The sequence below is a fragment of the Amblyomma americanum genome, chromosome 1, assembly GCF_052857255.1.
Source record: "Amblyomma americanum isolate KBUSLIRL-KWMA chromosome 1, ASM5285725v1, whole genome shotgun sequence".
NCBI lineage: Eukaryota > Metazoa > Arthropoda > Arachnida > Ixodida > Ixodidae > Amblyomma > Amblyomma americanum.
Window position 1 is genome coordinate 284,907,068 of NC_135497.1, and position 17,070 is coordinate 284,924,137.

General features: G+C 46.7%; 1 protein-coding gene across 1 annotated transcript in view; it reads left to right on the forward strand.

The window, feature by feature from the left end:
* LOC144118597 (annexin A4-like) overlaps nucleotides 1-17,070 on the forward strand; it is a 36,362-nt gene that overhangs the window by 11,772 nt on the left and 7,520 nt on the right. Inside the window, exons 5-11 of the mRNA XM_077651494.1 lie at nucleotides 2,023-2,117; nucleotides 2,236-2,440; nucleotides 3,254-3,333; nucleotides 7,796-7,852; nucleotides 9,824-10,013; nucleotides 12,620-12,678; nucleotides 13,387-13,509. Coding sequence (XP_077507620.1) covers nucleotides 2,023-2,117; nucleotides 2,236-2,440; nucleotides 3,254-3,333; nucleotides 7,796-7,852; nucleotides 9,824-10,013; nucleotides 12,620-12,678; nucleotides 13,387-13,509 — 809 coding nt within the window. The remainder of the gene's footprint in view (nucleotides 1-2,022; nucleotides 2,118-2,235; nucleotides 2,441-3,253; nucleotides 3,334-7,795; nucleotides 7,853-9,823; nucleotides 10,014-12,619; nucleotides 12,679-13,386; nucleotides 13,510-17,070) is intronic.

The following is a 17,070-nucleotide window of genomic DNA, read 5'->3' on the forward strand; positions in this document are numbered from 1 at the left end:
GTCTAGCTAGCGTATACAATGCAGGGTTATTGGTTGTGGCACACGGAAGAGTTTTCGTGATTCTGTTATAGGCTCGAAATTGCCGTCACCAGTAACTCATGATTTCGTGCCTTCAGATGTGATTATCATGCTTAGCCTGTCCATCTTATCGTTATTTTAGTAAAGTTGAAAAATGCGCGGTAACGCTATAATAAAACAATTACGGGGCACTTTGGTGATGTAAACTGCGATGTCGCAGAAGCCGTTTGCGGTGTTGCTGCCCCAGTTGTAGTTTGTGTGCTGAAACTACTAATCAAAGACTATGCGATTGTTATGAAAATTTGTACAGTCGTCATTCGAGTGAGTCTTCTTCGTTTAGCTTTATTTCAACTTGTACGATTTATACTACAGAACTGATGGCGTCATCGATGACCTAATCGGTTTCATTGACACCTACAGTGTGACATAAACACGACCGGACACGCTGGCGAGTACCAGGCTATCTAAACATTTTTCTAGCGTCAAGTCATTAATCCGTTCTTTCATAAGCGTGGACTTGTCAACTTTTACCAGTTTTATTGACAGCTTGTGTGACAGAAACGCGAATGGAGACTCTGGCGGGCCATGAGCACATAAAGGCTTTCACCACTAACAAGTCCTGGGCGAAAAATATTAATTTCATTGGTACTAAAACACTAAAAACGCTTGCGTATTTGAGGAGAACGTTAGCTATAATGTACCAAAAGAAACTATTAATGTACAAATCCTTAATTCGTCCCGTAATTGTACGCGTCTCCTGTCTGCAATCCTCACAAACAATTTGAAATTGATGAAATCGAGAGTATCGAAACGAAACCTATCACGTTCATATATCGTCGATATGATCGCTATTTTTCACCTTCTTTTGCCGTGTCCGCTTTAAACCTAACCCCTTTGTCCGTGCGCCGTCAGGTGGATTCACTGTAGTTCTTGCACTGCATCGTCAATTCACTTTATCATGCTACACCAAATGTCTATCTTACGCCTGATATTCTCCGATCAACAAGGAGTCATCACAACCTTAATGTTAAGCCATACTTCGCCCGTACTAATATATCATACACAGCTTTTTTCCTCGTATTATAGAACACTGTTGCTTAATTCCTGGCATAACGCGGTCTCTTCCATTAAACTTACTTTTAACAGCTGTCGCTGCCACATCATGATTTCTTTGTGTTGTGTTCATTGTGCATTGCTTCAATTCATTAGTAACAGCCTATCACATTGTTCGAGCTTTTTATTCAAACTTGATTGATGTAAACTTTTTGTTTGCGTGTGGCACATTGCCGTTTTGTGAACTGTTAACTCCACTCCTAAAATAGCCCCATAGGTTCTTCACTATGTAAAAATAAATAAGTAAATGTCTCTCGTTAATCTCCTTGATTTTATTAATTAGTGTGTAGTGTTTATGTAATCTGCTAGGCCTCTAAGATGTTATCTAGTTCTACTTCACATCTGTCACAGCTTTTCTTGTATAAATTGAGTGTTACATTTATTAACATGTTGCTTGTGTACAAGCTCCGTAACGTGTTTTGTTTACTGAAGTTGTTGTCACCATCGGCGAGTGGCGATGGTAATCAAAAGGTGGTGGCGCGCGTTTTTTTCTGTCGTCTTTCTTACGTCAACTCTTTTTTTTGCTCAGACAAGCGGGCTAAAATGAAGTTGACTACTTCATAAAAAGCGTAGAACTGGGGTTTTAGACTCTCCGAATGTGAACGTTAACAATTTTGGTCCCATTTCTATGGTTAAATTGCTGTGCTAACTGCCCACAGAATGCGTTTCTTTCCTTACTACTTTTGCCGCCTTCAGTTTTTAATGACGTACTCACAACTGTTAATGTCGCACAACTTTATCAGCTGGGGTGTTCTAGCAGGACACCTATGCTGAGTAGTTAGCAACGTGACGCACGAGACCAACGTGCAGCAGTTGTTGTTGTTGGCTGGTTAGCAACGTAAACGAGTGTTAGATCAATTGATCCACTGAATTGTCTTGTGTTAATTTCAGCTACAGACCACGCGGCGATCATTGATATCTTGTGTGCACGGTCGGAACCCCAGCGACAGGAGATAGTCACAACATACAAGCAATCGTTTGGACGTGTAAGTTTTCCATTCAGATTTCTGCTTGCTTGATAAACCGGAGCTGGAAGGAGCTTAATGTAGAGAGAAAAAAAAGAAAAGAAAGATATCGGGGATGGCCTTTGTATGACCATCGCAGGACTTGGTGGAGGACGCGAAGTGCTCCTTCCGCGGTGACCTCGAGGACATCATTGAGGGACTGCTGTATCCGTTGCATGAGTACCTTGCTCGCGAGCTGCGGAAGGCCATCGCCGGTCTGGGCACGGACGAAGAGTGCCTCGTTGAGATCCTCTGCACGCAGAGCAACCAGGACATCAGGCTCATCAAGGACCATTACCAGAGAAGTGAGCCACTGAGCACTAGACGCAGCCGTCGACTTTGCGGGTGCTTTGCGTGTGCCTTGGTTTCTCCTTTCGCTCTCAAGTACGGATTTACTGTCGGGGCACTTTGATCCTACCAGACACGAAACTCCTCACAGACCTCATGAACGCCCAAACTCGAAGGTTAACAGGCTGGCACGCGTCCTGTAGTATTCACAGGAAAGTACGCATAGAATGAACGGAAAAAAAATTACAAGCCTTCCCCAACTGAGTTTGCTCAGCCCGTATATGTCGCCACCATTTGTCAACCTCCTAAGGCTTGTCATTGGCAATGGCCGGATTTTCAGACGGAATTTCGTAGCTGGCAGGATTGAATCAGAACTTTGGTCCGACGCACCACGTCCATGGGACGGTGGCGTGAGTGACGCTTAGCTCGCAGTTTTTTTTTGTTCTTGCACTCGTTGTGCCTTGTGTTCGTGGAAATATTTGGATGTGTTTGGCAAATTGCATTCTCGAATGGCTGCAGCGCAAGGGCAATTTCCGAGTGAACTGCGCGCGCTTGGGACGCTGAAGGCATGAGGCAGCATATTCACATCTTTTTTTTTACATTTATCACGTGGTATTCCTCAGCAAAGTGCGAAAAAGGTTGCCTACTCGGTAAAAATGTAGACATCACTGAATGCTTTTTTGCAACATCGAGTTAAATTTGCCTTTAATAGCACGCGATGCTGCTCAGCATCTCATAATACAAGCTGCTGCGGGTTTTTTTTCTATTCAAAGATGACAAGACGCTCACACACAACATCACGTTTCGTGAGATTTATTTTTTATTTCCAGTATTCAAGAAAGACTTGGAGAAGGACGTCATTGGGGACACATCTGGTGCTTTCCGGCGCCTTCTGGTCTCGATGTGCAATGTAAGAATAGAATACATATTTAAAAACAACTAACTTGCATGTTTGGTCGTTACTGTGCAATACTACTACTACTACTACTACTACTACTACTACTACTACTACTACTACTAATAATAATAATAATAATAATAATAAGAAGAAGAAGAAGAAGAAGAAGAAGAAGAATAACTATTTTGTCGCCTTCAATAGTAATACACGCGAGTCAGGCTTGTCTAAGCCTTTAGATGGCTTGTAGGACCGTGCCTAAAAAATATGGTGACAGAAAATATAAATCATGCGTTTGTAGGGAAAGAAAACAAAATAACAAAAATGAAAAAGAGAACACTAAAAATTAGTAATTCCATTCAAACGAAATCTGAAAAGAGCATAACAGCGCATATTCTAACAAGGCGAAACAGATTTGACTCAACATAAACGAACGTTACCATTCGTTCTTCAATATTTTTCTCAGCTTCCCTCTAGAAGTGGCCGTAAAGATTTCATGCGGCAGTTCGTAGAGAGTAACCGGAACATAAGCGCAACGCCTGGCCGCAACATACCTGGTGTTTGACCGAGGAACAATGTAAATCTTATGTTTTTCTTAGTTGTCTTCTCGAGGTAGTTTCCTGTTTTAATTCACTGTATCATTAGTGCTTAAGGACAACTGTATCAATGAAAGGGTTAGGCACACAGGTCGCTTTACTAGAACAAAAAGAACACATCTTAAAATCAGATTGAAAGAGGTAAATCTGTGTTAGGGATATTCATTGATCTCTCTAAAGCGTTTGACTCTATCAATCCTCACATCTTAATAAACTTCAGCGCTACGGCTTTCGTGGAAAATCGGATTCTATTATAAGCTCCCACTTGGAAAACCGGAAACAAATCGCCGTCATAAACAACGACCTCTCTTAACTCAATACGCATCTGGTCGAGTGTCCCGCAGGGAACTATATTAGGACCTTTTTTTATTCAACATCTACGTAAATGACATTGTGAATATTGATACAACCGCTAAATTTATCATGTACGCGGATGATACCAGCATACTACCAACAGGTAGCACTGGCGGCGAACTTGTCGGTGCTGCAATAGTATTGTTTGCAGAATTGGATGAGTGGACGGGTAAAAATAGTCTACAAATTAATGCAAGCAAAACAAAAGTTGATTTCTTTCGAAGTACGAACAAACGAATAGCTAAAGAAAAGACATCTATTTAAACACTATTCCTCTAGAAATTACTTCCACTATTAAGACGTTAGGGGTTATTTTCCAGGAAAGTATGCCATGGGATGCTCACCTAGACAGTATGCTAATACAGCTGGCTCAGGTAATAGGGTTAGTATTCCGCAATCGTTATGTACTGCCACCAAATATTCTTAAGCTAATCTATAATGCTTTTTTTGATATCCGCCTAATTATTGTCATTTCGTTTGGGCTAAAACGACCTACGGAAACTTGCAGAGGCTTCACAAGTTACACAAACAATAGTTGAGAGAAATAGAAAATGTGCCTTTTAATTCACATACATATCGCTTGTTCAGCAAATACAACATATTCCCTGCTACTAAATATCTTGATTATGATCTCTGGAAGGCTATTAAGGATGAAAAGGCAAATAACGGTTCACGTCTACATAATCTAGCCAGGGTACAACAAAATACTGCTACACGCCAGACACGCCACGCAGAACTTTGGAAAGTGAAAACCTTTAAACAGCCTTTGGCCTACAAACTTTACAAAACAAGTTACCCAGACTGTTAAAAAGATTACATTTCGCACATATTCAGTTTGAAATGATGAAATTCAGAGGACTTCGGAAGTATTTTATTACACAGTAAATGTTTCTCTGCCATTTATATGTTTTCCTTGTCGGGTTTCTCATTCTAGATTTACTTATTTCATTGAATGTTGTTAAAACAAGCAATGAATATATTTTTATTCATTACCTAACTCATCACCATTCCACTCCTGCTTGCTGTTATTTAAACTGCCTCAGGAACCTATTGCTTGCTCCTTTTTTTATTGTTTCGTTTGCTTGTTTGTTGATACAAACAAATGAAATGAATCATACATTGTTGTGTATAAACCTGCGTTTCTTTTAAAGTAGTTATTAATCTGCAGTTTCTTATGTCCGGCAGGTTCTTCCTGTTTTGTATGTAATGTGCCATGCCTTGCTGTAAAGTGTATAGGGGGGCCGGCGGCCTTGTTAAGCTGGCCTAGGAGGCAGCTCTTGCTGCCACTCTCCCGTGTCATATCATATGGCGGAAATAAAGATTATTATTTAATAAGGATGTGAAGTTTGGTAGCCCTAGTTTAGGAGAGATATTTTCATCTGACGAAATGGGTGTGTTATAAGTAACGTTTTCACATACTACTACTACTGCTACTGCCACTACTACTACTACTACTACTGCGGCTGCAGCTACTCCTATTCCTACTGCTACTGCCACTACTACTACTACTACTACTGCGGCTGCAGCTACTCCTACTCCTACTACTATTACTACTACTACTACTACTGCGGCGGCAGCTACTACTACTCCTACTACTATTACTACTACTACTACTACTGCTACTGCTACCACTACTACTACAACTACTACTACTACTACTACTGCTACCACTACTATACAGCTACTACTACTGCTGATACTACTACTACTACTACTACTACTGCTACTACTACTACTACTATTACTACTACTGCTTCTGCTGCTACTACTACTTCCAATACTACTAGTACTACTACTACCACTACTACTACTTCTGCTACCACTACTACTACTGCTACTACTACTACCACTACTACTACTACTACCACCACCAACCACTACTAATACCACCACCACCTACTACTACTACCACTACTACTACTACTACTACCACCACCAACCACTCCACTACCACTACCACTAATACTACTACTACTGCCACTACTACTACTACTACCAGTACTACCACCACTACTACTACTACTACTTCCACTACTACTACTACTGCTGCTGCTAGTACTACTACTGCTACTACCATTACTATTACTACCACTACTACTATTACTACTACTACTACTACCCCTACTACTACTACTACTACGACTACCACTACTTCTACTGCTACTACTACTACTACTACCACAACAACTACTACTAATAATACTGCTACTACCACTACTACTACTGCTACTACTACTACTGCCACTACTACTTCTTCTACTAATACTACTACTACTACCACTACTACTACTACTACTACTGCAGCTACTACTACTACCACTACTACTACCACTACTGCAACCACTACTACTGCTACTACTGCTGCAGCTGCTGCTGCTGCTACTACTACTAGTACTACTACTACTACTACTACCACTACTACTACTACGACTACTACTACAACTACCACTATGACTACTACTACTACTACAACTGCAGCTGCCACGACTACTACTACTACCACCACCACCACCACTAATAATAATAATAATAATAATAATAATAATAATAATAATAATAATAATAATAGCCTTTATTGCCATCAACATCATGGGGGAGGTTGGGGAAAAAAAGCTGGACAGCTTGACTGGTTCCCGCCCCCCCCCCCCCCATATAAAATACACAATTGCTTCCACAAAGAGAGAGAGCTAAGCGGACGACAGAACACAACATTTCAAAACTAAGCGCAGTCATAACGATCATGAGAAACGAAAATAACACGTAATAAAACAAGTTATCATGAATCAAAAGAAACAACGTAGAATCAATAGTGAGGCCTATTTCTACATACAGAGACAATTGTCGTGCTATCGCATTCACATGGCTCTAGACATAAAGAAAAACTACAAATGCATATATACACGTAGAAAGGGGTATATATCAAGCCATTACATACTACATACTACATTATATTACATACTACTACTACTACCACTAGCGCCACAACCACCGCCACCACCATCACCACCACCACTACTACTACCACTACCCCTATCACCACCACCACTACTACTACTACTACTACTACTCTTACTACTGCTGCAGCTGCTACTACTACTACAACTACTACTATTACTCCTACCACTACTACTACCACGACCACCACCACCGGCATCGCCGCCGCCACCGCCGCCACCACCACCACTACTACTACTACTACCACAACCACTACCACCACTACTACTACTACTACTACTACTACTACTACAACTACTACTAATTATTATTATTATTATTTTGTCACCGAGACAGGAGGTCTTTCTAAGCTTTTTGAGGGCTTGTAGGCTTCTATAGCGGTAATATTAATAACAGCAATAATAAGCGCTCAGCGGCTTTCAAAAGCCGATGGCGATGGCCGCATCGCCACTCCGAGGAAGTCGAAGTAATAATAATATTCTACTTCCTCGGAGCGACTAGGCGGCCACCGCCATCGGCTTTTGAAAACCGCTGAGCGCTTCCGCGTTTTCGCCCTCGTATTTGTGTTGCAGGCCCAGCGGGACGAGAACACACCTCTGGATCCAGTGCGGGCGCGCAACGACGCCGCTGTGAGCTCCATAATTCTCCTGTGAAAAGAAGTCCCACTGGCGAGTTGGGCACTTCCGGTTGGGAATTCGCGGGTCCTGTCGTGAACCTCGGAATCGCTGAACTATAACTCGAGTTAAGACAGGCGTGGAAATGACCATTCCTGCTTAGGTCATTTCTTTTCTTCGCTGGAAGTGTTTACCCGCAAAACGAGGCCTTGTATATCCTATGCGCATTCCCTAAGCCCGATTTTCTCAAAGTAGCGCTCCTGAAAGCTTGTTTGGCACTTACGCTGTGAAGAGTTTGAAATGAAGTCTTTGCGGCGGTTGTATTTCCTTTCAGTATAACGCGCTTTAGGTGATACGCCCAACATAGAGCGTTGTTTTCTGTTTTCCCACACATAAAAGATTGGACAAAACTGTATAACTTTCTTCTATTTCACGCTCAGATCATCCTAAAAGCTCTCATGTTTGAATTGCGTTTTAGAGCTTCGCGCATGTTATTATTTGATGCTTTTATGTGCTGTAGGTACTGTGACGAACTTTGCGTCCTCCATACGCCTGCAGTCCTTCAGATTTTTCTGTTAGCTTTCCTTGAGTTGTCTTCAGTCGTTTTAGAGTACGTTTGCGAAATATTAAGGCGATTTACTCGTCTTTCACAGTAAAATGCGCTTTCACACGCATGGGGCTTGTTACATTGGTAAACAAATCTAAACGAGCACCATTTGAAATCTCCAAGGTATAAAATTGATTGAAAACTAAACATTTTGGCAGATTTTTGCCTGTCTGGTTGGGTTTGAAGACATAATAAACTGCACATCTCCAACCAAAAATTTTAATTTTAACCCAATGTTTCAAAGCCGACTCGGCTCCTTCATAAGGGGTGACTGAGGGCAGTAGCTAGCGTCTGGAGGGGAGGAGGGGTCAAAGGAACGACGGCTGTGATGCGAAAGGCGTGCGGCAGGAGGCGGGTGAGGGGGGTTAAGGCTGTTATCACCTTGTCGCACTCCGACGAGGCGGTCAATGGCGACTATTTTCATTGAGATGTAGATGTGCAAAATTGATGTTCATGGCGTCACCAAGCACTGGTCACAAAACATTCACGCATGACGTGCTCGACGGATCCCGCAAATGCCACTGTGCATTCTACTAGGGAAAATCCCCCCTCCCACAAAAAAAGGAACGTGAACGATCGCTAGGGAACGAGGAACGTGAAAAAAGTCGCCATGCCGCCGTGACGCCAACTCCAAGTGTAGTGTGATGGAACTTCGGAATGTGTTTGCCTACAAGCAAGAGAATATAAATAGTTCTAGAATACAGACAAAAGTGTGTGAAACGAAAAGTGTACGCTAGTCATGGTGACGAGAAGAGGATTTGTCTAAGCGGGAGTTGGCGTATAGAGGAGCACACGATTGTGGAAGTCCTCGAAGTTCTTGGAGCAAGCATATAATATTACTTCCCATGCAGGGCATGCAAGCTGCGGTGCAGTCATTCTCACAACGCCTGGAAGCTGTGATTAATGTAAAATACGAATAAACTGAATGAAAAACATTGTGTTATGTTGCAGGGGCCAGTAAGCAAGTGCTAGCAAAGAACCCTTCAATCTCGATTCGCTAAAAATGGTAAAACGGTGTTGGGACATTTATGACGCACCCCGCAAATGCGTATAAATATGATTTTGGCGCTGTATTTTCTGAAAAGCCTCCCTTCGCCCTTCACTGCTATAGTTTGGCTGTCAAAATTCATTCCTTTGCCCGCGCATTCTTTCTGCACTCAAGGCAATGAAACAACAGATAAGCCTAAATAGTAATCACATACGAGAATGAACTCGGAGCTATGGAATATATTTGGGTGAGATGAGCGGCCAGAATATGTGCACAAAGCAGCACTTCGGGCGCCATAGGATTCCGCCTAGCTCAAACCTGGGGAAGGAGTTGACCCTGTTTGTGCGCCCGAGACTGTGCAGCTTCGCTTTCTTCCCGCGACTGCCTGCAGGAGCTGCACAAAGCAGGAGTGCAGCGCTGGGGAACGGACGTGTCGGCCTTCAACCGCATCATCGCCACTCAGAGCTACGAGCAGCTGCGGCTGGTTTTCCGTGAATACCACGCAGTCGCCAACCACACTGTGATGGAGGCCATCAAGAGCGAGATGAGCGGCGACCTCAAAAACGGTTTCCTGGCCATCGGTGTGTACTGCTCGCCTGCACGTTCGGCGCCTCGTATCTGTCATGTTGACAAAAGGAACCCCGCATTGAACCTCGGTGGATTAAACTTTCCATGGAAGGCGTAATGAAAAAGCTGGAGGCCATGAAAGCCTGCTTTCACTTGCGATGTGCAGTAATATAGAGTGCGTCCATTCCTGCAAGTTGCTACGCTACGCTTCATTGCAAAATGTTATTTAGCCCACATCTGTAACCCATTTCTGTAGGGGGTGCAAACCCCGTCAAGCCGAATTCATTTTGATTTTTGTCTGTACTCCCGTCATCTTTACATGTATATATGTAAATAAAATTGAATTGAATTGACAAAAATTGAATCTGTGAGGGAGCCGTAGTAATGCGCAGAGAATTGAAAAAACTATCTCGTGGCAAGAGTTCTGCAGAGGTCGCCCCAAAACTCAATATCCGGCAGTACTTAACTGGGAGCTTACAGGCGCGCATGTGACCCGTATGAGCGAGGAATTGCACATACTTCAGTGTTTCGGTGTCAACCACTGGAATTAGAAGTTTACTTTTCTGCCCACGCATGGCGTGTTAATCTTCAAAATTTTATATTTTGGGTCATCACCCTGTTTGGTTTTGAACAAGATGCCTCCGGGGTCTTGCGCTACCTCAAGGGGGTTACAGGGTTTTGCTCCGCAAACGCTTTCAGAGCCCTGCGCATTTGTTTGCGTCATGAGCGATGCCACCATAGAGCGAGGCGATTCGCGACTGGCAACTAGGTGCCGGTCGCATTGTCGAAAAACGGCCCTAGCTGGCGGCCTTGCTTGCCTCAAAGTCGGCGAACCTCGCGCTCATACTGTCAGAGCCTTCGGATATGTATCGAGCTGCCTCAGGTCATTTACATCCGTGTTTTGCACTTGTGTATATGTGGTCTGCCGTCCTATACAGATGTCCACACCTTTCTATACAGCGCTCAAGCCACACCTGCCGTTGGTCCCCGGGTTCGAGATAGCTTAATTGTCGCTGCGCGTGCACTGAGCGTACTACGTTACTGTTTCGCACCACAGTTGCCGATTTTTGCTGTGAGACTCGGCCGCCGCCTGGGACACCTTTTTGAGCGACGGCCAGGAGGGGTGGAGCGCCATGCCTGTTGCGCGTATTGTGCGCGACGCAGCATGCAGTGAGCATTAGCGCTTTCGCCCGCCGTTACAGTCAGCGCCTCCAGTAGCGAACGGAGCGCAATGCAACCGCGCCTTCTCTCTTGTGACACGATATAGCTGAACACTCCATGCACGCTCAACGACAAACAGAGGAGGCTACGAACAAGCTGCCTTGAGCCGGTAGGCCAACGGCAGATGTCGCTGATGCAGCGTAGGGCGCGCCACTCGCGCGCTCTTTGGACAGGTTTCTGGGCGTCTGTCCTTCTACTGCATTTATGTGCCTTACGATCTTTCCGGTGAACAAACGATTAAATGATAGCGGCACTTAACTGGTAGGCATGAGGGGTCCTCTATTGATACTGGTTGCGGTCTCTCAAAATGAACTCCAAAAGGAATTCGTACAGGCCAGGAGTCGCTCCGCCGTGCGTGGGTTCATTTTCTCGCTGACCAAGGGCTTACCTGTCAGCACGATGGCAAGACGGGCGAGTTGGTGATACATATATAAAATATCGCAAAAGACGAGGGCAACAAGGAAAGAAAACAACAGCACCAGCCATAACTCACAACTGAAGGTTTATTCACAGGAAGCAAGGAATATAAAGAGGGCAAACAAACAAGATAGCAAAGCTAACAGACGTGTAGCTACGTGGAGTCGAGGAAACGAACCTCACTGCCATGCAGGCGTACGGACGGGATGCTAACGAACAATCTAGTTTTTTCTTCGTGTAAAAAGCCTCCATAATCTCCCTGGTTAACTGTGTTGTGTGACTGTACAATGCATAAATGTGATGGAATGTAGGGAAGCAAGATTTGCAGTCTCTAACATGATCGACTAGATTAGTCAGGCCAAGCTAGCTGCTATCGCTCTTTTTGACAAGTTGAAGGTTCGGGCTAGTGGGTATGCGTTATGATCCACAGCGCAGCAACAAAACTGGGGAAAAACACAAGCGCTAACGCTCAATTTAGCGCTTGGGTTTGTCCGCTGTTTTGTTGCTGCGCTATGGATTTTAACGCTTTTTTTGGTTCGCCAGTTCTATGTCTTGTGGTTAACTGTTGCTACGGGAACGACTTGTATCTGCCTTTTTGATAAATGCAAGGATGATGAGAGACCTGGGCGGCGGTGATTGAAAGCCAAGGTGTTGTTTATGGCATGCCAAAAAATTTGTTTCGCGCCTACATATTTATAAGCTGGCGCATATGTTTTCTTTCTGTCAGTGAAAAGAACTAATCAATGGTCTTGAACATTCACAGTGGTCCATGATAGTCGAAATAAATTTATTTATCCGGTTAGAACGAAAAAGCAGCTGAGCTTGTTTTCGGCGGGCTTGATTCAGATCTTCATGGGCGCTGATTAAGAATACCATTTGCGAGTGTACTCGGCTGCCCATAGGTTTAAGAAACGCGTGCGGCATGTTTACTTGCAGTTGATACATGGTGACATGTTTAAATCTGGCCCTTTTTTATTTACAGTTAAATGTGTCTACAGTCCTCCCTTTTATTTTGCGGAAACACTGTACCATGCCATGAAGGTGAGTTGTTATAACTTCCTTTACCAACAATTAAAGCTAAGTATTTGAAATGCAAATTAGCATTATGAATATTCGTTTTCTGGCATCATCAGCGCTCGGGCGAAGCGTCAGTTTAGTATTACTTCAGATTTGGCCAAAGCATGGCGAGCAAAGCTTAGCCTTCCTCGCCATAATGCCATGCACCTAACGGCTGTCAGCAAGAAATCATAGTTGCGTTGCCCCCACTCTTAGAGCTGCCATTTCCCCCTCCCCCTGAAACTATACTCTTGGCATGAATCTAGTGGCGTGCATTTAGATTTGTTCATCAAGCGCAGATGAAGCAAAGAGGTGTTCCCGTCGGTCGGAAATTAGCCGTTTAGTCAGGCCAAGGGCGAACGAGCTCGAGTCCTCGACTCACAGTCGGACTCAGAAGTGTGCAATTACGGCTCTGTCTTGCTACGTTAAACGCGGCCACAACTCAGAACATAATGTACGTTTCCGTTCCAAAATAAAGATATCCTAATAAGAGCACATCATGTTTTTTTTGCACATGCTATCTGTGCGTTTACCGGACAACAGAAGTGCCAGTGAGTCAAAAATATAACAAACGAGGCTATCATGCGGACAATTTTCTTCTGAGACGAGCTCTCGATGGTGTACAGAACCAATGCCGTTAAGTAGCGTTATAGAGAGCATTCGACGCTGGACTCCCTTGTTGATCTATCGCAGGGCCTCGGCACCAACGACAGGGTGCTCAAGCGAGTCGTGGTGTCGCGATGCGAGAAGGACCTGGAGCTGATTAAACAGGAGTACCTCGACAAGTACAAGGTGTCTCTTGCTAGCGCCATTCAGGTATGCGACGCAGACTGTTGTGGACGGGGCGATTTTGAGGACAGTAGAGATCAGTAACAGGAAGGGGCAGTAAGTAACGTGGATTTATGCATTTTCAGCCTTTTGATGTCGGCTTGAAATTTCGAAAGAAAGGAATATTTGAGGTTGTGCGGATGCTTAGTCGTTGCGGTGTTGACGTAGAAGTTATGGGGGTTCTTCTTGTAATAATGCTCAAAGCGCTAAAAGCAGTAGTTGCTCTCTAGCACCAGTGTGCCAGCCCTAGCAGTCAGAGCTGTGACCCCCAATCCGCGGTGCGGTAAGTCACAACCACGGCGGGTTCGGACCAGAGGGGACAAACACGAGTATTCTACTCGGATGAGCGTTTAATGCTCCTGAGCAATACAATTAGCAGCAAGCAACAAAGCAACCGACGCAACGATGGAGTGTTCCGCTCGCGTACGGGGGTGAAATGCACAAAAAGGATGGAACGCACATATAATGGTGGGGGGGGAGGTTCCGCTCACCTCGCGTGGCTCCTCGCTCACGGCCCACGGCGGTAAGTTCACACACGATGGCCGGGCGATAACGGCAGCGGAATCCGTGGCAGATCAGCGTCCGTGCGTCTGCACCGCTCCCGCCAGACGACCAGCGTGCCCCAGGAGAACCGCGCGACCGCGCCTTCACCCATGATGGGGAGAGGAGGTCTTTCCGTGCTAAGAGGGGGGCAGCGTGAGTGCCCTTCCTCGCAAAACCTCCCGAACGGCGCGCGCATAACATCGCGTGATAATTACGCGCGGCTGTTACTATGATACAAGGGATTCGCGTTTATCCCCACATCCCTCCCTCCTTAAAATTGCCCTACGGCCGAGAAGCGACTGCGTTCACCGAGGGGAGTACCGAGTGGGGCCGGCGAAACGCCGTTTAACTTTAAAACCAATTAAGGAAACTTTCAGCTCCCAGCCAGCGGTGCCGTCGTCGAATTCCGTGGACGCCAGGACAGGAAGCCAGTGCAGACGGACGCCATGGACGACGGTGGAGCCAAGAAATGAGGGTCGATGACCGCATGTCCCGCTTCAGGGGGTTAGTCAGCCAAGGCAGCCTTCCCGGGACGCGCGGGAGGAAGGCAGAGTTGGGGGAATTACGCACCGTGTTGCCCCATTGCAGAGCGTACAGCAGGCCTCTACTAAGCTGGTTGAACCGTTCGCTCTTGGCTCGCCTCCTATTCCTCTCCGCGGAGCCGGCAAAGGCGCGTCGACCCATTTTCCCGCCGAGGGCATGCGAGGCGGGCCCAGCGGGATGCCAAGCTGCTTTCGTGGGCGAAGCCTCTGCCGCGGGGAACTGGGGACTCCAAGGCGGCTTTGCTGCAGCATTCGCTGTGGAAGACACTGGCGCCGGCTTCTCCGAATTTGCGCTCGCTCGTCCCACGGCCGACCGGAAGCTGTTTGTTCTCGGCCTGGCTGCTCGGTGGTGACCGCGGGCTCTTGGTTCTGGAATGTGGCCGCCCTCCAAACGGCCTGCCTTCGGATGTTCGAAGCAGCAACGGTCGTCTCAGCGTCCGTAAGATCTCCTCCGGGCTCGATGCCAAGGGTGGCCTGCGGCTGCAATGCTGTCTTTTCTTTCTTGTTATTTTCGCATTTTACATTTTTTAAATTTAAGTTCTAACCCCGCTCGGTCTTTTCCGAAGAGAAAGCGTGTGCTCGCTCTGGAAGCTACAGTGCAAAATATGGAAGGAGTCTTCCGTCCATATTAAGCAGGAGAAATTACTCCGTGCACGTTGGCCACAGTTAGTTCTGCCATGGTCGCAAGTTGTAACGAGGCGCTGGGCTCTGTTGTCGAGCCTTGCCTCTCGGTGCGGCTGCCTGCTGGCGGGGGAGGGTGTTTTCCACCGGCCAATCGTTCCCTCTGTCAAAGTATGGTTTGAGAACACAGACATGCACCGGTCCGCCGGTCGGTCTTCGCGTCAAGTCCGCCAGCCTGTATACGAGAGAGGAGAGTTTCTGCCGAACTACATACGGACCCGTTCATTTCGGCGCCAGAGAAGTAGAGAATTTCTTACTGGCTTCGCTCAGGACGTGATTGCGCCTCAACACCCGGTCACCCGGCCTGTAGCGATCATACTGCGCCTTCTGCTGGGCCCGAGCAGTGCTCAGAATCCGGCGGGCTTTGTGTGAAGCCTCCATCATCCTCGCGCGCAGCCCGGTCGCTTGTTCGGCGCGCCGACGAAGCAATCGGGGTGTTGCTGCGAACCTGGAGAGGAAGTTCTACCGGGTTCGTCAGCTGCCTGGCAAGGCTGAGAGCGGCAGGTGTGTACCTAGACGAGCGGTTCACGGTCGACCTGAGAGCAAACCCAATCTCGGGGGTAGACGGGTGTCCCAGTCGCTGAGCGTCTACGCAAATGCAACAAGCACGTACTTGATATTGCGGGTCACGCGTTCAGTGGGATTCGCCTGGGCATGGTACGTGGTTGTTCTCCAGTGCTTAATGCCAAGGGCCGCACAGGAGTCCACGAAGAGCTTGGCAGTGAAGTACGATGCATTGTCTGTTATCAACTGCCCGGGGTATCCGAATCGTGTGAACACCTGAGCAGCTTCCCCATGGTTACGCGTGCCGTCAGCTTTGGAAGTGGGAACAGTTCCACCCATTTGCTGAAATGTTCTGCGACAACGAGCAGGAAGTGGTTTCCACTCGGAGTCCTGGGGTAAGGCCCCACGATGTCACGAGCCGCAATTTGCCAAGGACCCTGGCTATTGATCGGCTGCATAAGCCCGGGTGTGCGTCCCCCACGCGGCTTGACCGTATACATGGCACACGTCCCACGAGCGGGCGTAGCGAATCGCATCCCGCTTCATGCCAGGCCAGGTAGCGAGGCGGCACAACTTGAGGTAAGTCTTAGGGCCACTCGCATGCCCAGCGATGCACGTGTCATAAAAGTAGCGTGAAAGTTGTCCTCTCATCGTGCGTGGTATCACCACCTTGAAGGACTCGTGCGTGTCCTTCTCGGAGGGGATATATCTCAGCAGGATGCCATCGGAGTCGAGCAGATAGGTATCCATCGCGCTCACAGCATTACCAGCTGTGTTCGAGCGCCCCGCACTGATAACAATACCAGTGGCCTCCATGTACGCCGCCTGGCTCCCTGAGCCCATCGAACACTTCTCGACTAAATGGATCCTCCCGCTGTACCTCCAATAGCTCCTTTCTGCTGAAAACGCTCACCACTGAACTGACGAATTCCAAGCGGTGTGGGCAGTGTTACTTTCCACGTAATCAACCGGCGCAAGCGAAAGTGCGTCTGCCACCACGTTGTTTTTACCCCTCCTGTAACGCACGGTAAAGTCTTAACGAGGAGTAGCGCCATCACGCTATGCGTCCGCTCGGCGCACCTAGGCACCTCAGCCACGTGAGTGCCATGTGACCAGTTTCAATCACGAAGGCGACTCCGTCGACGTAATAGTCGAACTTCCGCAGAGCGGAGATAATCGCGAGACATTCCTTTTCGGTCACGGAATAGTTTCTCTCTCGGTAGTTAATGATCGGCTAGCGGACGCCACCGGTCTCAGGCTACCTTCGTGATCTTGAAGC